General features: G+C 49.4%; 1 protein-coding gene across 2 annotated transcripts in view; it reads right to left on the bottom strand.

Moving 5' to 3' along the window:
* LOC134345475 (LIM and senescent cell antigen-like-containing domain protein 1) overlaps positions 1 to 27611 on the bottom strand; it is a 291120-nt gene that overhangs the window by 91091 nt on the left and 172418 nt on the right. For both annotated transcript variants that reach the window (XM_063046183.1, XM_063046182.1), the window contains exons 5-6: positions 9463 to 9612; positions 8934 to 9084 (exon numbers count right to left, since the gene is read on the bottom strand). In XM_063046183.1, the coding sequence (XP_062902253.1) occupies positions 8934 to 9084; positions 9463 to 9612 (301 nt within the window). The remainder of the gene's footprint in view (positions 1 to 8933; positions 9085 to 9462; positions 9613 to 27611) is intronic.

Raw genomic sequence — 27611 nt, 5'->3', positions numbered from 1 at the left:
TGGTCTGCTGGCTGCAATCGGACTGACCCCTGTATTCTGGTGACTGCATTCGGACTGACCCCTGTACTCTAGTGACTGCGTTTGTACTGACCCCTGTATTCCTGTGACTGCCTTCGGACTGACCCCTGTGGTCTGGTGACTGCGTTCGGACTGACCCCTGTATTCTGGTGACTGCGTTCGGACTGAACCGTGTATTCTGGTTACTGCGTTCGGACTGACCCCGGTGGTCTGATGACTGCTTTCGGAGAGACCCCCGTAGTCTGCTGACTACGTTCGGACTGACCTCTGTGGTCTGGAGACTGCGTTGCAACTGAACCCTGTATTCTGGTAACTGCGTTCAGACGGATCGCTGTATTCTGGTGACTGCGTTTGGACTAACCCCTGTATTCTGGTACTGCGTTCGGACTGACCACTGTATTCTGGCGAGTTCGTTCGGACTTACCCTTTGGTCTGGCGGCTGCGTTCGGAACACCCTTGTATTCTGGTGAATGATCCCGGACTGATTCCTGTGGTCTGCTGGCTGCGTTGGGACTGACCCCTGTATTCTGGTGACTGCATTCGGACTGACCCCTGTATTCTAGTGACTGCGTTTGGACTGATCCTGTATTTTGGTGACTGCCTTCGGACTGACCACTGTGGTCTGGTGACTGCGTTCGGACTGACCCCTGTGGTCTGGTGACTGCGTTCGGACTGACCCCTGTGGTGTGGTGTCTCCATTCGGACTGACCCCTGTATTCTGGTGACTGCATTCGGACTGACCCCTGTGGTCTGGTGACTGCATTCGGATTGACCCTTCTGGTGTTTTGACTGCGTTCAGACTGACCCCTCTGGTCTGGTGACTACGTTCGGACTGACCCCTGTATTCTGGCGAGTGCATTTGCACTGATCCCTGTGGTCTGGCAGCTGCGTTCGGACTGACCCCTGTATTCTGGTGAATGCGTTCGGACTGACTCCTGTGTTCTGCTGGCTGCAATCGGACTGACCCCTGTATTCTGGTGACTGCATTCGGACTGATCCCTGTACTCTAGTGACTGCATTTCTAGAGACCCCTGTATTCCTGTGACTGCCTTCAGACTGACCCCTGTGGTCTAGTGACTGCGTTCGGACTGACCCCTGTGGTCTGGTGACAGCAGTCGGACTGACCCCTGTGGTCTGGTTACTGCATTCTGATTGACCCATGTGGTCTGGTGATTGCGTTCGGACTGACCCCTGTGGTCTGGTGTCTCCTTTCGGACTGACCCCTGTATTCTGGTGACTGCGTTCGGACTGAACCCTGTATTCTGGTGGCTGCATTCGGACTGACCCCTGTATACTGTTCACTGCATTCGGACTGACCCCTGTACTCTGGTGACTGCGTTCGGACTGACCCCTGTGGTCTGGTGACTGCCTTCGGACTCACCCCTGTGGCCTGGTGACTGCGTTTGGCCTGACCCCTGTATTCTGGTGACTGCGTTCTGACTGACCCCTGTGGTGTTGTGACTGCGTTCGGACTGACCCCTGTATTGTGGTGACTGCGTTCAGACTGACCCCTGTATTCTGGTGACTGTGTTTGGACTGACCCCTGTGGTCTGTTGACTGCGTTCGGACTGACCCCTCTGGTCTGGTGCCTGCGTTCGGACTGAACCCTGTATTCTGGTGACTGCGTGCGGAATGACACTTGTATTCTGGTGACTGCGTTCGGACTGACCCCTGTATTCTGGCGAGTCCATTCGAACTGACCCCTACATTCTGGTGACTGACTTCGGACTGACCCCTGTGGTTTGGTGACTGCGTTTGGACTGGCCCTGTGGTCTGGTGTCTCCTTTCGGACTGACCCCTGTATTCTGGTGACTGCGTTTGGACTGACCTCTGTGGTCCGGTTACTGCGTTTGGAAGGACCCCTGTGGTCTGGGGTCTCCGTTCGGACTGACCCCTGTATTCTGGTGACTGCGTTTGGACTGACCTCTGTGGTCCGGTGACTGCGTTTGGAAGGACCCCCGTGGTCTGGTGTCTCCGTTTGGACTGACCCCTGTGGTCTGCTGGCTGCGTTCGGACTGACCCCTGTATTCTGGTGACCGCATTCGGACTGACCCCTGTACTCTGGTGACTGCGTTCGGACTGACCCCTGTATTCTGGGCAGTGCATTCGGGCTGACCCCTGTATTCTGGTGACTGCGTTCTGACTGACCCCTGTATTGTGGTGACTGCGTTCAGACTGACCCCTGTGGTCTGGTGACTGTGTTCGGACTGACCCCTGTGGTCTGGTGACTGCGTTCGGACTGAACCCTGTATTCTGTTGACTGCGTTCAGACTGACGCCTGTATTCTGGCGAGTGCATTCGGACTGACCCCTACATTCTGGTGACTGACTTCGGACTGACCCCTGTGGTCTGGTGACTGCGTTTGGACTGACCCCTGTGGTCTGGTGTCTCGTTTCGGACTGACCCCTGTATTCTGGTGACTGCGTTCGGATTGACCCCTGTGTTCTGGTCACTGCATTCGGACTGACCCCTGTATTCTGGTGAGTGCGTTTGGACTGACCTTTGTGGTCTGGTGACTGCGTTTGGACTGACCCCTGTGGTCTGGTGACTGCGTTTGGTCTGATCCCTGTGGTCCGGTGACTGCGTTTGGAAGGACCCCTGTGGTCTGGTGTCTCCGTTCGGACTGACCCCTGTATTCTGGTGACTGCGTTCGGACTGACCCCTGTATTCTGGTGACCGCATTCGGACTGACCCCTGTACTCTGGTGACTGCGTTCGGACTGACCCCTGTATTCTGGCAAGTGCATTCGGGCTGACCCCTGTATTCTGGTGACTGCGTTCTGACTGACCCCTGTATTGTGGTGACTGCATTCAGAGTGACCCCTGTATTCTGGTGACTGTGTTTGGACTGACCCCTGTGGTCTGGTGTCTCTGTTCGGACTGACCCCTGTGGTCCGGAGACTGCGTTCGAACTGACTGCTGTATTCTGGTGACTGCGTTCGGACTGACTCCTGTATTCTGGTACTGCGTTTGTACTGACCCCTGTATTCTGGTGAGTGCATTTGGACTGACCTCTGTGGTCTGGTGACTGCGTTCGGACTGACCCCTCTGGTCTGTTGTCTCCATTCAGACTGTCCCCTGTATTCTGGTGACTGCGTTCTGACTGACCCCTGTGGCCTGGTGACTGCGTTTGGACTGACCCCTGTGGTCTGGTGACTGCGTTCGGACTGACCCCTTTGGTCTGGCGGCTGCGTTTGGACTGACCCCTGTGGTCTGTTGACTGCATTCGGACTGACCCCTCTGGTCTGGTGCCTGCGTTCGGACTGAACCCTGTATTCTGGTGACTGCGTGCGGAATGACACTTGTATTCTGGTGACTGCGTTCGGACTGACCCCTGTATTCTGGCGAGTGCATTCGAACTGACCCCTACATTCTGGTGACTGACTTCGGACTGACCCCTGTGGTTTGGTGACTGCGTTTGGACTGGCCCTGTGGTCTGGTGTCTCCTTTCGGACTGACCCCTGTATTCTGGTGACTGCGTTTGGACTGACCTCTGTGGTCCGGTTACTGCGTTTGGAAGGACCCCTGTGGTCTGGTGTCTCCGTTCGGACTGACCCCTGTATTCTGGTGACTGCGTTTGGACTGACCTCTGTGGTCCGGTGACTGCGTTTGGAAGGACCCCCGTGGTCTGGTGTCTCCGTTTGGACTGACCCCTGTGGTCTGCTGGCTGCGTTCGGACTGACCCCTGTATTCTGGTGACCGCATTCGGACTGACCCCTGTACTCTGGTGACTGCGTTCGGACTGACCCCTGTATTCTGGCAAGTGCATTCGGGCTGACCCCTGTATTCTGGTGACTGCGTTCTGACTGACCCCTGTATTGTGGTGACTGCGTTCAGACTGACCCCTGTATTCTGGTGACTGTGTTCGGACTGACCCCTGTGGTCTGGTGACTGCGTTCGGACTGAACCCTGTATTCTGTTGACTGCGTTCAGACTGACGCCTGTATTCTGGCGAGTGCATTCGGACTGACCCCTACATTCTGGTGACTGACTTCGGACTGACCCCTGTGGTTTGGTGACTGCGTTTGGACTGGCCCTGTGGTCTGGTGTCTCCTTTCGGACTGACCCCTGTATTCTGGTGACTGCGTTTGGACTGACCTCTGTGGTCCGGTTACTGCGTTTGGAAGGACCCCTGTGGTCTGGTGTCTCCGTTCGGACTGACCCCTGTATTCTGGTGACTGCGTTTGGACTGACCTCTGTGGTCCGGTGACTGCGTTTGGAAGGACCCCCGTGGTCTGGTGTCTCCGTTTGGACTGACCCCTGTGGTCTGCTGGCTGCGTTCGGACTGACCCCTGTATTCTGGTGACCGCATTCGGACTGACCCCTGTACTCTGGTGACTGCGTTCGGACTGACCCCTGTATTCTGGCAAGTGCATTCGGGCTGACCCCTGTATTCTGGTGACTGCGTTCTGACTGACCCCTGTATTGTGGTGACTGCGTTCAGACTGACCCCTGTATTCTGGTGACTGTGTTTGGACTGACCCCTGTGGTCTGTTGACTGCGTTCGGACTGACCCCTCTGGTCTGGTGACTACGTTCGGACTGACCCCTGTATTCTGGTACTGCGTTCGGACTGACTCTTGTATTCTGGCGAGTGCATTTGCACTGATCCCTGTGGTCTGGCAGCTGCGTTCGGACTACCCCTGTATTCTGGTGACTGCATTCGGACTGACCCCTGTGTTCTGCTGGCTGCAATCGGACTGACCCCTGTATTCTGGTGACTGCATTCGGACTGATCCCTGTACTCTAGTGACTGCATTTCTAGAGACCCCTGTATTCCTGTGACTGCCTTCAGACTGACCCCTGTGGTCTAGTGACTGCGTTCGGACTGACCCCTGTGGTCTGGTGACAGCAGTCGGACTGACCCCTGTGGTCTGGTTACTGCATTCTGATTGACCCATGTGGTCTGGTGATTGCGTTCGGACTGACCCCTGTGGTCTGGTGTCTCCTTTCGGACTGACCCCTGTATTCTGGTGACTGCGTTCGGACTGAACCCTGTATTCTGGTGGCTGCATTCGGACTGACCCCTGTATACTGTTCACTGCATTCGGACTGACCCCTGTACTCTGGTGACTGCGTTCGGACTGACCCCTGTGGTCTGGTGACTGCCTTCGGACTCACCCCTGTGGCCTGGTGACTGCGTTTGGCCTGACCCCTGTATTCTGGTGACTGCGTTCTGACTGACCCCTGTGGTTGTGTGACTGCGTTCGGACTGACCCCTGTATTGTGGTGACTGCGTTCAGACTGACCCCTGTATTCTGGTGACTGTGTTTGGACTGACCCCTGTGGTCTGTTGACTGCGTTCGGACTGACCCCTCTGGTCTGGTGCCTGCGTTCGGACTGAACCCTGTATTCTGGTGACTGCGTGCGGAATGACACTTGTATTCTGGTGACTGCGTTCGGACTGACCCCTGTATTCTGGCGAGTCCATTCGAACTGACCCCTACATTCTGGTGACTGACTTCGGACTGACCCCTGTGGTTTGGTGACTGCGTTTGGACTGGCCCTGTGGTCTGGTGTCTCCTTTCGGACTGACCCCTGTATTCTGGTGACTGCGTTTGGACTGACCTCTGTGGTCCGGTTACTGCGTTTGGAAGGACCCCTGTGGTCTGGGGTCTCCGTTCGGACTGACCCCTGTATTCTGGTGACTGCGTTTGGACTGACCTCTGTGGTCCGGTGACTGCGTTTGGAAGGACCCCCGTGGTCTGGTGTCTCCGTTTGGACTGACCCCTGTGGTCTGCTGGCTGCGTTCGGACTGACCCCTGTATTCTGGTGACCGCATTCGGACTGACCCCTGTACTCTGGTGACTGCGTTCGGACTGACCCCTGTATTCTGGCAAGTGCATTCGGGCTGACCCCTGTATTCTGGTGACTGCGTTCTGACTGACCCCTGTATTGTGGTGACTGCGTTCAGACTGACCCCTGTGGTCTGGTGACTGTGTTCGGACTGACCCCTGTGGTCTGGTGACTGCGTTCGGACTGAACCCTGTATTCTGTTGACTGCGTTCAGACTGACGCCTGTATTCTGGCGAGTGCATTCGGACTGACCCCTACATTCTGGTGACTGACTTCGGACTGACCCCTGTGGTCTGGTGACTGCGTTTGGACTGACCCCTGTGGTCTGGTGTCTCGTTTCGGACTGACCCCTGTATTCTGGTGACTGCGTTCGGATTGACCCCTGTGTTCTGGTCACTGCATTCGGACTGACCCCTGTATTCTGGTGAGTGCGTTTGGACTGACCTTTGTGGTCTGGTGACTGCGTTTGGACTGACCCCTGTGGTCTGGTGACTGCGTTTGGTCTGATCCCTGTGGTCCGGTGACTGCGTTTGGAAGGACCCCTGTGGTCTGGTGTCTCCGTTCGGACTGACCCCTGTATTCTGGTGACTGCGTTCGGACTGACCCCTGTATTCTGGTGACCGCATTCGGACTGACCCCTGTACTCTGGTGACTGCGTTCGGACTGACCCCTGTATTCTGGCAAGTGCATTCGGGCTGACCCCTGTATTCTGGTGACTGCGTTCTGACTGACCCCTGTATTGTGGTGACTGCATTCAGAGTGACCCCTGTATTCTGGTGACTGTGTTTGGACTGACCCCTGTGGTCTGGTGTCTCTGTTCGGACTGACCCCTGTGGTCCGGAGACTGCGTTCGAACTGACTGCTGTATTCTGGTGACTGCGTTCGGACTGACTCCTGTATTCTGGTACTGCGTTTGTACTGACCCCTGTATTCTGGTGAGTGCATTTGGACTGACCTCTGTGGTCTGGTGACTGCGTTCGGACTGACCCCTCTGGTCTGTTGTCTCCATTCAGACTGTCCCCTGTATTCTGGTGACTGCGTTCTGACTGACCCCTGTGGCCTGGTGACTGCGTTTGGACTGACCCCTGTGGTCTGGTGACTGCGTTCGGACTGACCCCTTTGGTCTGGCGGCTGCGTTTGGACTGACCCCTGTGGTCTGTTGACTGCATTCGGACTGACCCCTCTGGTCTGGTGCCTGCGTTCGGACTGAACCCTGTATTCTGGTGACTGCGTGCGGAATGACACTTGTATTCTGGTGACTGCGTTCGGACTGACCCCTGTATTCTGGCGAGTGCATTCGAACTGACCCCTACATTCTGGTGACTGACTTCGGACTGACCCCTGTGGTTTGGTGACTGCGTTTGGACTGGCCCTGTGGTCTGGTGTCTCCTTTCGGACTGACCCCTGTATTCTGGTGACTGCGTTTGGACTGACCTCTGTGGTCCGGTTACTGCGTTTGGAAGGACCCCTGTGGTCTGGTGTCTCCGTTCGGACTGACCCCTGTATTCTGGTGACTGCGTTTGGACTGACCTCTGTGGTCCGGTGACTGCGTTTGGAAGGACCCCCGTGGTCTGGTGTCTCCGTTCGGACTGACCCCTGTGGTCTGCTGGCTGCGTTCGGACTGACCCCTGTATTCTGGTGACCGCATTCGGACTGACCCCTGTACTCTGGTGACTGCGTTCGGACTGACCCCTGTATTCTGGCAAGTGCATTCGGGCTGACCCCTGTATTCTGGTGACTGCGTTCTGACTGACCCCTGTATTGTGGTGACTGCGTTCAGACTGACCCCTGTATTCTGGTGACTGTGTTCGGACTGACCCCTGTGGTCTGGTGACTGCGTTCGGACTGAACCCTGTATTCTGTTGACTGCGTTCAGACTGACGCCTGTATTCTGGCGAGTGCATTCGGACTGACCCCTACATTCTGGTGACTGACTTCGGACTGACCCCTGTGGTCTGGTGACTGCGTTTGGACTGACCCCTGTGGTCTGGTGTCTCGTTTCGGACTGACCCCTGTATTCTGGTGACTGCGTTCGGATTGACCCCTGTGTTCTGGTCACTGCATTCGGACTGACCCCTGTATTCTGGTGAGTGCGTTTGGACTGACCTCTGTGGTCTGGTGACTGCGTTTGGACTGACCCCTGTGGTCTGGTGACTGCGTTTGGTCTGATCCCTGTGGTCCGGTGACTGCGTTTGGAAGGACCCCTGTGGTCTGGTGTCTCCGTTCGGACTGACCCCTGTATTCTGGTGACTGCGTTCGGACTGACCCCTGTATTCTGGTGACCGCATTCGGACTGACCCCTGTACTCTGGTGACTGCGTTCGGACTGACCCCTGTATTCTGGCAAGTGCATTCGGGCTGACCCCTGTATTCTGGTGACTGCGTTCTGACTGACCCCTGTATTGTGGTGACTGCGTTCAGAGTGACCCCTGTATTCTGGTGACTGTGTTTGGACTGACCCCTGTGGTCTGGTGTCTCTGTTCGGACTGACCCCTGTGGTCCGGAGACTGCGTTCGGACTGACTCCTGTATTCTGGTGACTGCGTTCGGACTGACTCCTGTATTCTGGTACTGCGTTTGTACTGACCCCTGTATTCTGGTGAGTGCGTTTGGACTGACCTCTGTGGTCTGGTGACTGCGTTCGGACTGACCCCTCTGGTCTGTTGTCTCCATTCAGACTGTCCCCTGTATTCTGGTGACTGCGTTCTGACTGACCCCTGTGGCCTGGTGACTGCGTTTGGACTGACCCCTGTGGTCTGGTGACTGCGTTCGGACTGACCCCTTTGGTCTGGCGGCTGCGTTTGGACTGACCCCTGTGGTCTGGTGACTGCGTTCTGACTGACCCCTGTGGCCTGGTGACTGTGTTCGGACTGACCCCTGTGGTCTGGTGACTGCGTTCGGACTGACCCCTGTGGTCTGGTGGCTGCGTTCGGACTGACCCCTTTGGTCTGGCGGCTGCGTTTGGACTGACCCCTGTGGTCTGGTGACTGCGTTCGGACTGACCCCTGTGGTCTGGTGGCTGCGTTCGGACTGACCCCTTTGGTCTGGCGGCTGCGTTTGGACTGACCCCTGTGGTCTGGTGGCTGCGTTCGTACTGTACAGATCCTATTTACAGTCACCTACCTCAACATGCCACTGTTTCCCCAGGGCATTCACAACGCGCCCCTCAATTGGCCTTCGACACGCCCCACAGATGGGTATGCCCGTCTTGTCATGGCAGGGAAGGCAATAGAGTTCCCCTTTCAGCTCCCGTGCTTCGGCCGTCAGTTCCTTTCTGCAGAGTACAGACAGTGAGAGCCAAGCCTTTGGTAGTTTCACAACATTCGAGATCTGCTGCACAGTGACACACTCCCAAGACCCAGGTTCAATCTTCAACTCTAGTGCTGCCTTTCAGCAGTTGCCACTTTCTCCCTGTCACCACTCAGATTTTTCCCGTCTTTCCCTCCCATTTCCTAAAGGCATGCAGGTTGCTGGGTTAATTTGTTACTGTAAATTGCCCCGAGTGTGTGGGTGAGTGAAGGGAGATCATGGAGGGAGTCAACGGGAATGTACCGAGACTAGATTAACTCAACTACCAAAGACAATGAGTGTGAAGATTGTGTGTTTCGAGTGGGTGTTATAAATGATGGGTCGGTTCGCAGTGCTAACTCACCCACAGTTGGTGCAATTGAAATGATCAGGGTGATATGGATCATTCTTGTACATCAGGGGCAGCTCGTCAATGATCAGGTGGCATTTCTGGCAGATGTACTGGCCAAGGTGCTTTGCTTTCTCCCGGTTGTGGCAGGGTCTGCAGAGATGCCTGTGGGCAAAGATTACATCAAGGTACTGCACCATGTGAGCACCCAGACCTCAGTCTCCCACCCACCATGTTAATATATAACATTAATGACTTTGTTAACACAAATGCTAAACTCTGGCAATGCACATGTAAACTTCAATACCCAGCTCTGTATGTCTGGAAGTGACTGCAATATTTACAGGTGAATACCTGCTGCGTTTTTACAGCCCTCCTGCTGGTGTTAATGATCAATAACGTCACAATAACTACTTGGTCTGTACGGAAATGCTCAAACTCTGATCATCTGAAATACTCAGAACTTTAATGGTGCTGGTCTAACAGACTTTACAGTTGTTCCTACTCATACCGTGACACACTTTTAATTAGTTTTCTTTGGACGTCACACAGTGATGTCTAATCACAAACAAGAGAAAATCTGCCGATGCTGGAAGCACACAACAAAATGCTGGAGGAGCTCAGCAGGCCAAGCAGCTTCTATGGAAAAGAGTACAGTCGACATTTCAGGCCAAAATCCTTCTGCAGAACTGGAGAAAAAAGCCGAGGAATAGATTTTAAAGGTGGGGAAGTGGAGAGAGAAACACAAGGTGATAGTTGAAACCGGGAGGAGGAGGGATGAAGTACAGACCTGGGAAATTGATTGCTGAAAGAGGCAGAAGACCATGGAAGAAAGGAAGGTAGGGGGAGAGGGAGGAGCACCAGAGGGGGGTGATGGGTGGACAAGGAGATAAGCTGAGAGAGGGAAAAGGGAATGGGAAATGGTGAAGGACAGGGGGTGCGGGGGGCATTACCAGAAGTTCGAGTAATCGATGTTCATGCCATCAGGTTGGAGGCTACCCAGACGGAATACAAGGTGTTGTTCCTCCAACCTGAGTGTGGCCTCATCGTGACAGTAGTAATGCATTTTCTGGTCAAAGTGGTAAGTGTTAAGCAATATGAGAGGAAGCTGACAACGTCAGTGGGATATCCCAGGCACCCCACCCATGTTTGCAGGTTGAGGACTCTGTGTCAGAGCGCAGAGAGGGGACCTGGAGGGTCATGCATTGTGCATCATCTGCATAACTTCTCAGCTGAATACACAGGAGCTAGCGCAGGCCGGTCATAACACCCCCCCATGTGCCTACACAAATACAATCACATATGTGCATACACGCATCCTTGCATACACTAATTCACACACTAAAAATATACAAACTCACACGTGCACAAGCAAACACACACTTACACGCACTCATCCATGCACTCTCGTGTACACATACAAACGTGCACGTACTCACACACACGTGCAGAGACATACACTGCCGCTGCTGTACAAAGGGAGATATTTTGAGTCATTTATTTTGGGTCTAGGATTACATTCCAGAGCTTGACATTTACTCCCACTGTCGAGCCCGAACCTTGTTTCCTCTTTATGTGTTCCCTTTCCAGGCCTTGGTCCACTTCCCCTTTAATCATTAACACGGATTCTGCTTCCCTCAGACGTTCCATGTTCAAACATTGCAAGAAAGGAAATGAAGCAACTCTCTGCATATGTACAGACACACCCGTCATTGCATTTCTGTGCGTAGACACACCCATCATTGCATTACTGCATCGTGTAGACACACCCACCATTGCATTCCTGCATCACAAAGGCACACCCGTCATTGCATTCCTGCATCACAAAGGCACACCCGTCATTGCATTCCTGCATCGCAGACACTCCCGTCATTTCATTCCTGTGTTGCAAAAACACACCCGTCATTGCATTCCTGTGCGTCACATAGACACACCTATCATTGAGTTCCCGCATTGCAAACACACACCCGTCATTGCATTCCTGTGTCATATAGAAACACCCGTCATTGCATTCCTGTGCTTCTGCACACAAACTTAATATCCTAAATTTGCTTTTGGTTCATAGGCTTTTTTTTTCAGATTCCTTTCTTTCACACTTTGTTAACTCCAAATGCTTCTCTTAAAACCAGAGGTCAAATTTCTAACAGGCACTGTGTGATTGGCCACTCTGTTTCCTTTGATATACTTTATAACTGATCTGGTGCAAACAAGACTCTTTTAAACCAGGGGTTCCCAACCTTTTTTATGCCATGGACCAATCTCATTAAGCAAGGGATCTGTAGACGCCGGGTTAGAACTGCTGCTTTAGAGTGTTGGGGTCCCCGTAATAAGCCAACTGTGTGTAATGGGTGTGGAGACAAGTGAGTGATTAATAATCTTAGTTAGATTCATACCAGCTATTGGTTTGCAATATAAAGTACACACACAAATTCTGAAGTTGTTGGTGTCTCGGGGAGATTGCTACAGCTCAGTTGCAGAGAGCTGGACTGTACACGGATTTGGAGCAGAGAGTTGGAGAGTGGTCAGGAGTGGAAGCTGAGTTCTAGAGTGGCTCTGGAATTGGGAGCAGAGCTCCAGAGTGTGTCTGAGATGAGGAACAGCGATCCGGGATATGGAGTGTGTCTGAGGGAGCAGGTGGAAGATCTCAAGTCAGTAGAAGGGCTGGAGGAGATGTCTGTGTTGTCCAGGGACAGGACTGCAGGCATGAGGGATCAAGAAGGAGATGGAGGAGGCGGGGGTGGTTAGGGAAATGAAGAGGGAGGCAGTGGGAGAGGGACCCTATTCTGCAGCCACCTGCCAGCACTGTATGACTGACTAACAACATACCAAGCAGTTCTTTATGAACAGTTATGTTGAAGAGAAATCCTCTTTTGCCATTTAGACTTATTTATCCTCTATCTAGTATCTTTCCTTTTGAATTTCAAAGGACCTTTTATTAACTAGCTCAATAAATGTGCAGCCTTGTCTGCTGGGTCTATCAGTGCTTCCTATGACAGCTTTTCCTTGTTTAAGTGGAAGGATTGGGGTTTAAATGACACAGTGAGTCATTGTTAGAGATGCTGTGTCAGTGATTTGGTTTGTGTGACCATCTCCACATGGCAGTGTGAGGAAGGCTGATGATGATGATAGACAGTCACATGAAGGCAGGCTTGGCAGTCCGAGGAAATGCAGTGGACAAGAGCAGAAGAGGGAAGGGTCGGAGCAGGAGAAGCTAGGTGTGTATGTGCATAGGTCATTGAAGAGGGCAGGAAATATTGAGAGAGGGGCTAGAAAAGGGAATGCACCCTTGGATCCATAGATGGATGCAGGGATGGTACAATGAACTGTATAAAAGACTGGAATATTTCCAGGGATGAGAAATTTCAGCTCCGAAATTAGCCTCAAAAAGCTGGGGCTAGAATTCAGATGCATTTTCAGGATGAACACCATGACCACTGTCTCCAATTTAAATAAAGGCAATTATAATGGTGTGAGGTGGGAGTTTTCTAAAGCCGACCTAGTACACAAACTAAGAGACGGATCTAGAGATGAACAGCGGAAGATATTCACCTAAATTATCTAAAATGCTCAGCAGGAGTTTATCTCAATCGAAAAGAGGGATTCCTTGAGAAAGAGGCACAGTTAACAAAGGAGGTCAACTTTAAATCGTCTTCAGGAAGGGAGACTGCACACCTTCCTGTTTACATCAATAGAGCTGAGTCAAGAGGACTGAGAGATTCAGAGTCCTAGGAGTGAGCCTGCTGTGATTCAGCCACTCAGACACCACGGGCGAGAAAGCAATCGTACCTCTACTTGAGGCCAGTTCATTGGCAATATTTAAGAGGGAGTTAGATATGGCCCTTGTGGCTAAAGGGATCGGGGTATGGAGGGAAGGCTGGTACAGGGTTCTGAGTTGGATGATCAGCCATGATCATACTGAATGGCAGTGCAGGCTCGAAGGGCCGAATGGCCTACTCCTGCACCTATTTTCTATGTTTCTATGTTTCCTCAGGAGGCTGAAAGAAACTTGGCATGTGCCCTTTCATCCTCACCAACTTTTATCAATTCAGATGTAACGCAGCATGGTATAGCAACTACTCTGAATGAGGCCACAAGAAACCACAGAAGCTAGCCTCCCATCCATGGAGTCTGTTTGTACTTCAGCTGCCTCAGTAAAGCAGACACCATAATCAAAAACCCCTCCAAGCCCAGACATTCTCGCTCAAAGACATTTATATCCTGCTGTTATAAGACTGTTGAATGGTTCCCTAGTATGATAATATGGATATATGGGCCGATTGGTTGGAATTTTTCATAACTCTCTTAGGCTCGACTTCATAACAGCCAGGGGACTCAATCCCTTGTTCAAAAAAGGAGAAAGGCAGAAGACAGGGAACAATAAGCAACACACATCAAAGTTGCTGGTGAACGCAGCAGGCCAGGCAGCATCTCTAGGAAGAGGTACAGTCGACGTTTCGGGCCGAGACCCTTTGTCAGGACTAACTAAAGGAAGAGTTAGTAAGAGATTTGAAAGTGGGAGGGGGAGGGGGAGATCCAAAATGATAGGAGAAGACAGGAGGGGGAGGGATGGAGCCAAGAGCTGGACAGGTGATTGGCAAAAGGGATATGAGAGGATCATGGGACAGGAGGCCCAGGGAGAAAGAAAAGGGGGAGGGGGGAAAAAACCCAGAGGATGGGCAAGGGGTATAGTGAGAGGGACATTTTGCGGTGCTGGAGGAAACAGTTGGTGGAATCATGAAAGAGATTTACCGGCTGCCCAGGGGGAAGAATGTTATTGATCATGACCGACGCGAACTGAGACGGTCACCGGCTTTTGATATGCTAACAAACCTAGTCGGTGTTAGCGTGGAAATCAATGAAGCTAGGGGCCCCTTGATAAGAGGAAAAAACCATTTTGAAAAGATTAGGATGGGATTGGTCAGATGGGAGAAGGCTATTGTTTTGGCCAGGTCTACTGATAAGGTCTCTCCCTTAATCCCCGAACAAAGCGAATCTTTAGAAGGAGTAATTAAACGACTCGCACCTATGTGTTTGATTGTCCCGAGGAAATGCAAAGAACTGGGACGTTGGGTGATTGTGGTTACAATAGGGCAGCCAAGTAAACAACACCCATATTTTTTGAGTAATTCAGTGACTAAAGGGCTGATGAACACAGAGGTGTGTATTGGCAATTTAATACGGCTGTCTGAAGCCAGTTTGATAGTGAACCTTGAAAAAAATGAATTCGGCCACACGAGGGTCACTTACCTGGGAATTGTGGTGACACAGGGGCAGCTGGCAGTGATGCAAGCTACAGTGCAGGCTATCGCTGACCTCCCAACCCCGACAGACAAGAGGGCCCTCAGAAGGCTCTTGGAGATGGTGGGGTACTGCAGGAAGTTTTGCAATAACTCTGCGGTCAATACCCGTCCCCCTCCTACTAAGCCCTTGCGAGAGAAAATTGAGTCGGGATGGGACGACCCTTGTTATTGTGGTCCGGGACAAAACCAAATGAGAGGTTACATTGGTCGCAATTCATCAGTGTTTTTGGCCACTATGAAGTTTGCTGAGTTGGAGCCTGGTCTAAGGGATTATTAATAACACGTGTAAAAGGAACAGAAAATGTGATGACTGTCTGTCAAGGTGTTGACAGCTTCAAATTCTCTGTATTAGCCAAATAGCTGATAAAGATGTATATTGTGTATGTATCAGATAATGTCATGTTTGTAATTTTTACCTCCCGGTAAAAATCCTTAAAGGGGGGAAGTGTTACGAGAATACATATAAAAGTAAGATGTTTGCTGGCCTGGGCTAGCATCAGTGGCGTCAGCAGTTGGTCTGCCACCTGCCCTCAGGGGAAGGAGAGATAAGGAACAATGGAGCAGCGTCTGGAGATGTGTAATGAAGGGATGTGGGAGGGAGAGCTGTCTGGAGCGGCTCCCCCCTTTGAACCCTGAACTGTTTGAAGTGATGGACAGGCGATACCCCAGCAGGGGGATAAAAAGGGACAGGTTCGCTAAGGCAGAGACACGCCACCCGAGGTAACGAGACCCTGGAAGCGGTGCGCCTCTCACGAGTGGGTGAGAAGTACCAGATAACGACTAGGGTGGAAAGGTACGATCAGCGGGAACCCGGGTGTGTGTCCGCCCTTGCCTGGGTGCCGGGTTCACTGCAGAGGATCGACCGCATCTGGAGGAGGGGTCACAGTCGGTGACCTCAGGTGACATCACCAAGGACCCGCCCAAAAGTTGCTTGTGAGCAATCTCGCTGGTCTGTGAGTGAAGCCGTTCTGAATGATCAGTTGTTCCTGTTCTCTCTGTCTCTCTTCCCCCACCTTGTCCATCGCCATGGCAACGATTACTGCGAATTGAACTACTAACTGGACTGAACTTTGAGTCATTTTGAAATTGGTCATTTACCCCTAGACAACGATAGAGCTTGATTGATGCTGTTATCTTAATGCTGTGCACATGTGTGTTTATCATCACTGAACTGTTGCATTTATTATCCTTTCGATTACTGTGTTGCTTGTTTCTTTAATAAAACTTTCTTAGTTCTAGTACTCCAGACTCCAACTGAGTGATCCATTTCTGCTGGTTTGGCAACCCAGTTACGGGGTACGTAACAGTGTATATGAGTGTGTGTGTCTGAGTGTGTATAGGCCTTTGTGAGAGGGAGTGTTTGTTGGAATGCAATCTGGCAGTTCACATTTGGAAGTGTTTTGATGTTGTGTCTCCACCTGAACTATGAGTCCTGCTCCTTTCCATAAACCATCAATATTTATAATCCGTGCAGTCCAAGCCTGGCAACAGGTGCAACTTTCCGCCTGTTCCTTCCGTGTGAAAGTTAATGTTTTTGAACTTGAGGCCACTGTAGTTCAAGGAGCTGAAATCCAACCCCAATGGCACTGAACTGCTTCAGTCAGCAATCAGTTCCAAGGTCTCAGGCTGGAAGGTTCCAATCCCCACTCTGGATATCTTTCAACTTACTGCACTCTCTGGCTGCTGAATGAGCAAACATCAACTACATCGTTTTACAGAAGATTATGTTCCCTACACATATAACCACACGTCAGTAACGGCCATTATGTGTGCAGACTCTCAATGTACATTAAATGAAGGGAAGCAACACCTTTAGCTAAAATAACCTCCCCTTGTAATATTTGATATCCGTGAGTGTGATATCGTCAAGTGGAGCAGCTGGTAGGACCACTTCTCACAGCGCCAGAGATCCAAGTTCAATTCTGACATTAGGTAACATCCAAAACAAAAAGCTGGAAGAACTCAGCATCTATGGAGGGAAATAGACAGGTAACATTTCAGGTCAAGCCCCTTGGATGCTCTCTGTGTGTAGTTTATATGTGCGCCCTGTGATTATGTAGATTTCCTCCAGGTGCTCAGATTCCTTCCCACATCCCAAAGATGTGAGGGTTGGGAGCTTAAATGGTCACTGTAAATTGCTCCTGATGTAAGTAGCAGAATCTGAGATGGGAATTCAGGGGGAATAGATTACAGGGAAAATTAGTGAGGAAAGGGGATTGTTCAGTGATCCAGCATGGACGATGGGCTGAATAATCTTCATGTTGAAAAGAGTATTTTTTGGACTGAAGAACAATTGCAATACACGAAACACAACAGTCAGTTTACAAACAGCAGACTCCCAATGGTTTAGAAGTGATGAGTGCAAGGTCAACATTGCCCAGGGTGTGGAGGGAAACAGTGGTTCTTCGTGGGATTGTACCCCTCTTGCTGAGAGGGCAGGTGGACCTTCGTGTAGCACCTCAGTGTAATGTATCTGGATGATCACGGGACTGCAACACAAACCAAGGGGTTATTAAACAAAATGAGAATGCATGATTTTGGGAGTCATATTTCTTCATGTATTGTAGGTGAGGACAGATCAGGCATAAATGGTGTTTTTTCATTGGAAGCTCTGATGTGGGGTGAGATGGAATCAGTTCTGGGTCCCCAAATCTTCGCAATCTACTGAACATCAACGATTTGAATGGGGGAACCGACTATCAGATATCTGAGATGGGCAGCAGTGTGTGCTGTTGGATGGTTGTGGAGAGGTTTTGGGTGATATAGACAGGCTATGTGAATAGACAAGGTCTTGGGAGATAGGATAAACAATGAAAAATGTGACGTCATCCACTTATGCATTTAGTTTCGTGTGGCGAGGGATCAAAGGTGTTAGTGTTCAGAGGCACCTGGCAGTCCTTGTTCATGAAGCAATATAAGTTAACATGTGGGTACGCTGAGAAATTAGGACATTGTGAGAGGGGCTGAGTCCAAGTGTAGAGACCACTTACTGAAAGGATATAGCTGAGACAGTACCCAGCCTACTGTCCCCAAGTCTAGGCTCCCAGTTGGTGTGGATGTACTTGCGAGGAAAGGGGGAGCAATGGTTTACCAGGTTGATTTTTGGAATTGGGGATTATCCTATGAAGAGTGATGAGCAGACTGGGTCTACAGTGTATAGACGAATGAGAATTGATCCCAGTGAAACGTATGATGGTTTTACAAAGCCTAACAAGGAGGATGCAAAAATGCTGTTTTCCCTGGCTGTGGTTTCTGCAATGGGGAAGGATCCAGAACACAAATAAGGGGCCAGCCATTCAAGACATTCAGAACGAGGGCTCACATGGAGACACAAGGGACTGCAGATGCTGGAATCTGGAGCAACATAATCACAAGCTAATGCAGGCATTGCTGAAGCAGTCAGTCCTGATGCAGGGTTTAGACCGGAAACATTTACAATTCCTTTCCTCACCCAGTTACTGCTCGACCCACTGAGTCCCCCAAGCAATGTGTCTGTTGATCCCACATAGTAGGCTGGAGGGTTAGATGACGTGGGATCCAGAGTGAGCCAGCCAATCGGATCCAAAATGAGCTTGGTGGTAGGAGTCGGTGGTGATGGCGGATGGATATTTTCCAGCCTGGATCCCTGTGACCAGTGGAGAGCTGCAGGGATCAGGGCTGATCCTTGTTGTACATATTAATGACTTGGATGCTGCTGGCATGGTTAGTTAGCTAGTGGGTGACACCAAAATTGTTGGCCCAGGTGATTGCGGACAGCGAAGATGATTGTCTAAGATTACAATATGGTCTGGATTAACCAGAAAAGTGGGCAGAGGAACGGCAGATGGGATTTTACTTGGGGAAGTGCGAAATGATGCCTTTTGTAAAGTTAAAACAGGGTACGACTTACACAGTGAAAGATAGGACCCTAGAGGGTGTTGTAGGACAGAGAAACCAAGGAATATAATTCCCTAAAAGTGGCAATGTAGGTGGACAGAGTGGTGAAAATGATGAATGGTGTGCTTGCCTTAACTAGGCATGGCTTTGAGTGCGAGACGGTGAGCTCTGGTCGGAGGCTGTGATTAAGCTATAGAGAGTGCAGGGAAGGTTCACAAACATGTCACTGGAAGTGGACAGTTTGAGTTATGAGGATGGACTAGATAGGCTGGTACTGTTTTCCCTGGAGTGAAGGATGCCGAAATCTATAAAATAATGTGGAGCATAGATGAGGTTGGTGGTTATAGTCTTTTCCCCGGGGCAGGGCAGTCTAAAACTAGAGGCCATCTGCTTAAGGTGAGAGAGTAAAAGATTTAAAAGGGACAGCTTTTTACACGCTGAGAGTGGTGGGTATATGAATCAAGATGCCAGAGGAAGTAGCAGAGGCAGGTACAATGGACGGGAAAGGTTCAGAGGGATATGAGACAAACACAGACAACTGGGATCAGCTGAGATAGTATCGAGGAGCTGGGCCACTGTTTCTGTGCTGTATAACATTATGGCAGAGATGAGAAGAATTTTTTACCAGTAAAACTGGAGCCTCGTTAGCAAAGAGTATTCAGAATGGAGTTTAAAACAAGTGTGGAAGGAGAGGGAATGTAGTAATTTGGGAATAATGCAGAAAAATGGCACTGCCATTGAAAAAATCAGCCATGATCTGATTGAATGGAAGCAATGGGCCAAATGGCCAGCTTACTGCCGGCTCTCCGACTGTGGGGCATTCTCTCAGATCCGTGGTACAGCGCAGTCCGGAGCCTGCAATCACATTTTGGGGGAAACTTGAACCCACAAACTTCTGACTAGAGGTGAAAGAGCAACTAGCTGAGGCTAGGTTGACACAGAGATGTGCAAGACTGAACACGGCCCCTGCTCTAGGGGGTGAAGGCTGGCTCCTAATCTACAGAAATGCAGACCCCCCCCCGACACACACTTTCTAGCTGTTTTTGTTTCAGGTTTCTTCTAATTGAAGTTTCAATGCCTGTTGACTATTTAAATTCCACTAAAACATCCCTGAGAGGCTGGCTACCCTGTGACGAGCTTGCCACCTCGGTTTTCAGAGTTTATTTCTCCAACAACTGGTGCGGCTGTGCTGTCGGGTATGTGTTTGAGACTGCAGACAGAGCTGCACGCAGCTGCAGGTTTAGTAATCCCTGTGTGTTAAATAGCTCAGACAATGAAATAGAGTCAGAACACAGCCCTCAACAGCGAAAGAAGGTGGGCCGTCCCAGGAGCTTGAAAAATTGGTTTATTGCTGTCACATGTACCAAAGTGCATTGAGACAGCAGGCAGAAAAACAATAACAGAATACAGTGTTACAGTTACAAAGTGCAGTGCAAGCAGATCATAAGGTACAAACCATAAAGAGGATGATTGTGAGGCCAAGAGTCCATCGAGTTTGGACTGCATCCAATCAGTGAACAGGAACAGGAAGAAGGAGAGGCATCTTTGCACAGGTCCGCAATTGATGATTTAAGAGACAGCGCTTCGTGGCAGTTTTCGGAGTTTGGACTGCGCCCAATCAGTGAACGAGATTCGTCAGAGAAGGCGAATAAAACTAAGGCGGGGCAAGCAGAGCGGCCATTATGTGAGTGGGCCAGTGTTAAAGCAGCTTTGACTCATCAGTCTTTGGAGAGATCGGGCTTGAGTGAGGTAAGTATCTGGTAGGTTTCTTCATCTTCTTCTTTATTCTTCATCCATTAGGACATAGTTAGTGCAGTGAGAGTGGCTCCAGGGGCTGTGTTGGGTTCCTTGTGTGAGATGTGGGAACTCTGGGAGACCTCCAGCCTCCTGGGTAAGCACATCTGCACCAGGTGCACAGAGCTGCAACTTCTCATTTAGGAAATGGAGATGCAGTTTGATGACCTTTGGCTCAAACAGGATACTGAGGAGGTGATGGATAGGTGCTGAGATGTAGTCATCCTTAGGTTCCAGGAGACAGGTAACTGAGTGACTGCCAGGAGAAGAAAGGGAAACGGGCAGCCAGTACAGAGTATACCTGTGTCTGTTCCCCTCAATAAAAAGTGCTGTATACCATTTTGGATACCTTTGGGGGGGAGCAACCTACCAGCGGGAAGCTGCAGTGACTGGATCACTGGCACTGAGTCTGGCACTGCGGCTCAGAAGAGAAAGGAAGGGAAGTGAAGAAGTATACTGCCTCCCAGGTGCCAGGATCAGAGACATCTCAGGTCGGGTCCACGGCATCCTAAAGGGGGAGGGGGAGCAACCAGGCATCTCGGTACATATTGGCACCAATGACACAGGTAAGAAAAGGGAGGAGGTCCTGAAAAGAGAGATTACGGAGCGAGGTAGAAAGCTGAAAAGCTGTACCTCCAGGATAGCAAATCTTTGGATTACTGCTGGTGCCACGTGCCAATGGGAGGAAGAATAAGGTATTTTGGCAGATGAAACTTGGCTGAGAAACTGGTACAGGGAGGCCGGGTTTCTGATTTCTGGATCACTGGGATCTCTTCTAGGGAAGATAGGACCTGTACAAAAGGGATGGATTACACCACAGCAAAGGGGAACCGATATGGTTGTGGGCAGGTTCGGGAGGGTTTAAACTAATTTGACAGGGGACGGGAACCAGAGTGATAGGGCAGAGGATGGGGTAGTTGGTATACCAAAAGAGGAGTGTGTAGTGAGAATGCTAATAAAGACAGGCTGATGATAGGGCAAAATTTTAGTCAACGGGGTGAGTTGCAATGTAAAAGGGGGACAAAATCAAAGTGGGCGATAAATACAGGACCGAAGGTGTTATATTGGAATGCATGCAGTATCGGAATACGGCAGATGAATTTGTAGCTCATCCCCACCAGCCCTCCTCCTTAGAGAGGCCACTGAATGCATGCTCCATAACCATGGTATTGCTGTGTAACAATATCTTCCTCACATTTAAAAGCGCGCCCTTCAGAGTGAAAGTATTCGTACAGTTCCCACTGTAGCCATCTTATCCCTTCAGAAGGTCACACATTTCTGTCAGGGTTTTCTTGTTTGTACAGCTTTGAGGATCTATTTCCAGTCTGTTGAAGACTGAGAGTGAAAAATGGGGCTCACATTTCCAGTGCTACCCAGTAAACACAGTTAGCAGATCCAACCAGACTTCCTCCACAGGACAAAACACTCAAAATGTTGGAGGAACTCAGCAGGTCAGGCAGCATCTTTGGAAATGATTAAGCGTCAACTGTTTATTCATTTCCATAGATGCTGCCTGACCTGCTGAGTTCCTCCAGCATTTTGTGTGTTTTGCCTTGGATTTCTAGCATCTGCAGACTTTCTTGTGTTCTTGCTCAGGAAGTCAATACAGCTTTTTGTTCCTTGAGCTGACCTTTCCCTCTGCTTTGAAATTGATCAGGGATGTCTTTCACCTCCCCACCATACCTAGCTGGAGCTGGAGACTTCTGGTGCGCCAGCGAGTGCAGCTTCTGACTGAATGGTTTCTCAGGGTAACGCGCGGTGCTCTATTTCTAACTGGCTTTGTAAATAAGTCCCTGCCAGCTGGTTGCTGCTGCCAGTAATGCCCTCCTGATGTCAACAGCTGTGTCTACTGGCAGTGGTACCACCTATCCTCAGATCCAAAGAAAATAGTGAGAAGGCAGGGAGAGCAAAATCAGAGCTTTGACGATTCCTTGGAGAACACTGAGAATCCACGGTGCTTTGAAAAGCTACCCAGTCGTTCGGTAAAGTGCAGAGACCAGAACATCCACAGTTATTCAGCTTCAGGTCCTGAATATCTTTTATTCTTTCTCTATTTAAACTAAATTACAACTACAGTTCAATTGGCCATGGCTGGATCTGGAATATTTTTGTGACTGTGGGAGAGAGTAATTGAAGGGAAAAGATTAAACCCAAGGTCACCCATAGCAGTGACCGTGGGAGACAATCAACATCGACTGGAGAGTGAATAGAGGAGAAATTTTAATGGTGTGTGTGTGTGTGTGTGTGTGCGCGTGTGCACACACAGAGCACACACACCACACACACATAAACATGCATTTACTGCACATATACAATTAGACCACACTAATTTACACAACACACAAACATACCACAAACACCAAGAACTTCCTCAGGAGGCTAAAGAATTTTGGCATGTCCCCTTTGATCATCACCAATTTTTATCAATAGAAAGACAGCTACCTGGATGCATCAAGGTTGGTTTGGCAACTGCTCTGCTTAAAACCACAAAAAATGACATCGTGGACTCCAGCCCCTCCTTCATGGACTCTGTCTAAACTTCTTATGCCTCAGTAGAGCAGCCAACATAATCAAAAACCCCACCCACCCTGTACATTCCTCTCGTCTCCCCACTCCCATCGGGCAGAAGATACCAAAGCCAGACAGCATATGCTATCCGGCAAAAGGACCATCTATAAGACTATTGAATTGTTCACTAGTACAAGAAGGTGGACCCTTGACCTCACAATCTACCCTGTCATGACCTTGCATCTTACTGTCTGTCTGTCTGCTCTTTCCCAATAACAATAACACTTTATTCTGCATTCTATTATTGATTTTCCCTCAATGTACTGATGTGACAAAATGATCCTTATTAGGGTCTACACTTTCACACCATAACTGTGCTGATAGTATTTTGGAATTTTTTTTACATAACACTGGGCAATTTCAAGGAAGGGGAGCAGTTTTTAAAGATTTGAAACCTGTAAGTGACTGTACGTCTATTCCCTGAGTACAGGCAGAGACTGAAGACTGCAGCATCAGTAGTGAGGACTAAGAGGTATGGACAAGGGAAGTGCAGGAGCACCTACAGGACTGCTTTGAATCGGTGTACTGGACTGTATTCAGGGATTCATCTCCAAACCTGAATGAGTATGCCACTGCTGTCACTGACTTCATTAAAACCTGTGTGGGTGCCTATGAGAACATACTGTACATACCCAAATCAAAAGGGAGGAGGAGGTTCATAGGTTCTGAGGCTAGATCTGTGGCATTCAAGTCGGGCAATCCAGGACTATACAAGAAAGCCAGGTACGACATTTGTGGTGGTGAATTTATGGAATTTGTTGCCACGTGTAGCTGTGGAGACCAGGTCATTGATGCACTTAAGGCAGAGATTGATAGGTTCTTGATTGGACATGGTATCAAAGGTTACGGGGAGAAGGCCGGGAACTGGGGTTGAGGAGGAGATTGGAAAAAAGGATCAGCCGTGATTGAATGGCAGAGCAGACTCGATGGGCCAGCTGGCCTAATTCTGCTGCTCTGTCTTATGTCTTATGGTCTTATGGACATATGGAGGGCTATCTCAAGAGCAAAAGAAAATTACAAATGAGGTTGGAATGGAATTGCGTACACATCAACTCTGGCATGTTTGCAGGTCATTACTTCCTACAAAGCAAAAGTTTACATCATGAATGGTTGTGACGCTTCACTCCCAGAGGAGCTCAATGCCTCTTATGTTCACTTTGAAAGGGAGAATAAAACTACAGCCAAGAGCATCCCTGTAGCATCCGGTGACCCTGCGATCTCTGTCTTGGAGGCAGATGTCAGAACATCTTTCAAGGAGACAGGCCCTGATGGTGTACCTGGTAAGGCTCCGAAAACCTGTGCCAACCAACAGGTGGGGATGTTCAAAGAAATTTTCAATCTTTCATTGCTGGAGTCAGAAGTTCCCACCTGCTTCAAAAGGGCTACAGTCTTACCAGTGTCCAAGAGCAGGGTGAGCTGCCTTAATGACTATTGTCCATCCAATAACACTCCTGCCTTTGGTGATGAAATGCTTTGGGGGGTTGGTTATGTCAAGAATCAACACTGGTCTCAGGAAGGACTTGGACCCATTTCAATTTGCCTGTCATAACAATAGGTCTTCAGTGGATGTGATCCCATTGGCTTTTTACGTGGCCTTGGCTCACCTGGACAATATTAATACCCATGTCACGATGCTGTTTGTTGACTACAGCTCAGCGGTTAACACCATCATTCATAGAGTTCTGATTGAGAAGCTCCAGTACCAGGGTATCTGTACCTCCCTCTGCAACTGGATCCTTGACTTCCTAACCAGAAGACCACAACTGGTGTGGATTGGAAATAACATCTCCACCTCACTGACAATCAGCACTGGCACACCTCAGGGATGTGTGCTTAGCCCACTGCTCTACTCTCTCTACATCCATAAATTTGCTGATGACAACTACTGTAGGCAGAATTTCAGATGATGATGAGAGGGCGTACAGGAGCAAGATAGGTCAGCTAGTTGAGTGGTGTCACTGTTGTCAGTGTCAGTAAGGTCATAGAGCATGGAATAGGCCCTTCTGGTCCTTCAAGCTGTGCCACATAATAATGGTTGATTTAATTCTAGTCTAATCATGGGACAATTTACAATGGCCAACTAACCTACCAACCAGTACATCCTCGGACTGTAGCAGGAAACCGGAGCACCCAGAGGAAACCCAAGCAGTCACAGGGAGAATGTACAAACTCCTTTCCTGGGAGTCAACACCTCTGAGGATCTATCCTGGGCACAACATATTGATGCAGCTACAAGGAAGGCGGGACATCAGTTACACTTTACTTGGAGTTTGAGGATATTTGGTATGTCACTGAAGACACTCGCAAATTTCTACAGATGCACTGTGGCGAGCATTCTAACTGGCTGCATCACCCTCTGGTATGGGGTGGCTACTGCACAGGATTGAAATCAGCTGCAGAGTGTTGCTCTATCATGGGCACCAGCCTCCAGGATATCTTCAAGGAGCGATGCCTCAAAAAGGTGGTGTCCATCATTAAGGACCCCCATCACCAAGGACATGCCCTCCTCTCACTGCTACCATCACAGTTTCTCTTCATTATTATTATGTATTGCTATGTACTGCTGCCACAAAGACAACAAGTTCCACGCCATTTGCCAGTGATGTCGAACCTGATTCTGCCTCAAAATGGGTCGAGGGGTTACAGATCAATGAGTGAGGAAGAGACTAATTGTAAGGAATGATTAAATCAAAGAAAAGTCAGATTAGTGTGGAGTTAGAAAGGCAAAATTAAAATCAAAGATCTGCAGATGTGAAATCCGAAATAAAAACAGAAAATGCTGGAAACACTGGACAAGTCATGTGGTACCTGCGAAGGGAGGAACAGATAACACTTCAGTCTGTCACCAGAACAGTTCTGACAAAGGGGCCTACATTTGAAACATTAATTGTTTCTTCTTCCTTCGATACTGTCTGAGCTCCTCAGGGTTGACATCATTTCCTGTTTTTCTGTGGGAGACTAAGCACTGATCTGTTGAGTCGGTACATACCTACATGCACATGAGCTGAGTCCTCTACTTCATGTGCAGACTTGAGTGTTCTTTGATCTTCTTGCAATTGAAATGAGAACAACTTCTACAAATGAAATCCTTTATCTTTTCCTCTGCTGCTCTGGCCATTCTCTGTTCTATCTTTGATCTTCAAGGAGAAAATAGAGGAGCTGAAAGCACGGATGACCAGATGCAAGGACTGATCCTTCCCCGCTGTCATCGAACTTCCGAGTCAGTCACCTCTTCCACAGCCCGTACCCAGTGATGCTGACACCATCATGAACTTCTTCCTCTAATGTCAGTGTGACACTTCCATTTGTACTCTGTCAGTTTGCTCTATTCCTTTACTTTTGCACTTGTTGCTGTGTTTATTGTTAGATTTATGTCCACTTGTCACTCTGTAAGCTTCACGCAGCACAACAATAAAATAATCCAAATCTCCTTTCAGATTTTAAACTACATTGGCACAGTAGTGGTCATTTATAAGCTATGAAGCAGATTTTTGTCATAATATTTCTTAAACCGTGAAATGCGACCTTGCTAACTTTCCTGGCCATCAGCTTGTACTTTATCTGATGCAGGTACCTTTACCTATGGTGCTGTGACTAGACGCTGTGTTGAATGTAAGTGAACAGTCTCTTTGAAGCTGGTTATCTTACACCACTTTGTTTTGATAAGGCAGATTATTTGTTTAAATTGGCAGTATTTTCACTGTTGAAATCAAAGTCAGTGTGTGCTGCAGGACAGAATGTGCTTTTTTGCAATGTAGAAAATACTCTTTGTATGCCTGCATGAATTGATAGAGATATCCTTTCTGTGACTGCTATTGGGGTCACTGGGCTGGCCTAGTCTCAGCACAGCTGCCGTCTTCTTTCTTCAGTTCTCTGTTTGAAAACATCTGTATTCCCATAAATCAACTGCCAGAGTTCACTAACCCAAATAAAGCACATTCTGTTCATGTCAGCACCATGAGGTATTCCAAATGACTAGAGAGATAGGCTCACAACAGACCCGAGTCCAGATCTCGCTGCTCCCGTGGCAGAATGGTAATTAACGTTTCGGAGCGACGTATGTGGAGGATAAGGATATACTACCGTTGGAAATAGGAGAGTGTTGCTAAAGGATACCCACCACCCCCACCAGACTAACTACCTGGATACTGTGATACAAGAGCCAGTCACAAGCCAGTCAGCCTGTGGTGACTCTCCTCCTGACATCACAAGGCAAAGTAAGGAGTGTGATGGACTGCGCTCCATCTGACTATGTAACTTTGGAAGCGATGACCCTGAGGAAGCTAGATAAAACAGCTTGTTTGATTGCACCCCTCCCCATCTTCTACACTAAACACCCATCTACTCCTCCACTGACAAACAGTGGCTGTAGTGTGCACTGTCTCCAAAACATATTCCCTCAGGCCACTCCAACAGGACCTCCCAAGACCTCTGTCACCGAGAAGGACCAGGGAGGGTAAGAAACCCTTCCAAGTCACACACGAGCCTGACCTGAAAATATATTGTCTTTCTCATTCTTCATTCTCTTTGGAGCAAATTCTTGGAACACCTGCCCAACAGCACCATGTAGAAACCTTTATCAGAGGGGCTTCAGCTCACCACCAACCTCAAGGACAATTAGGGATG

This window comes from Mobula hypostoma, chromosome 4 (assembly GCF_963921235.1).
Source record: "Mobula hypostoma chromosome 4, sMobHyp1.1, whole genome shotgun sequence".
Taxonomy (NCBI): Eukaryota; Metazoa; Chordata; class Chondrichthyes; order Myliobatiformes; family Myliobatidae; genus Mobula; species Mobula hypostoma.
Note: the sequence above shows the minus strand (reverse complement) of the source record. Positions and strands in the feature narration are given on the sequence as shown.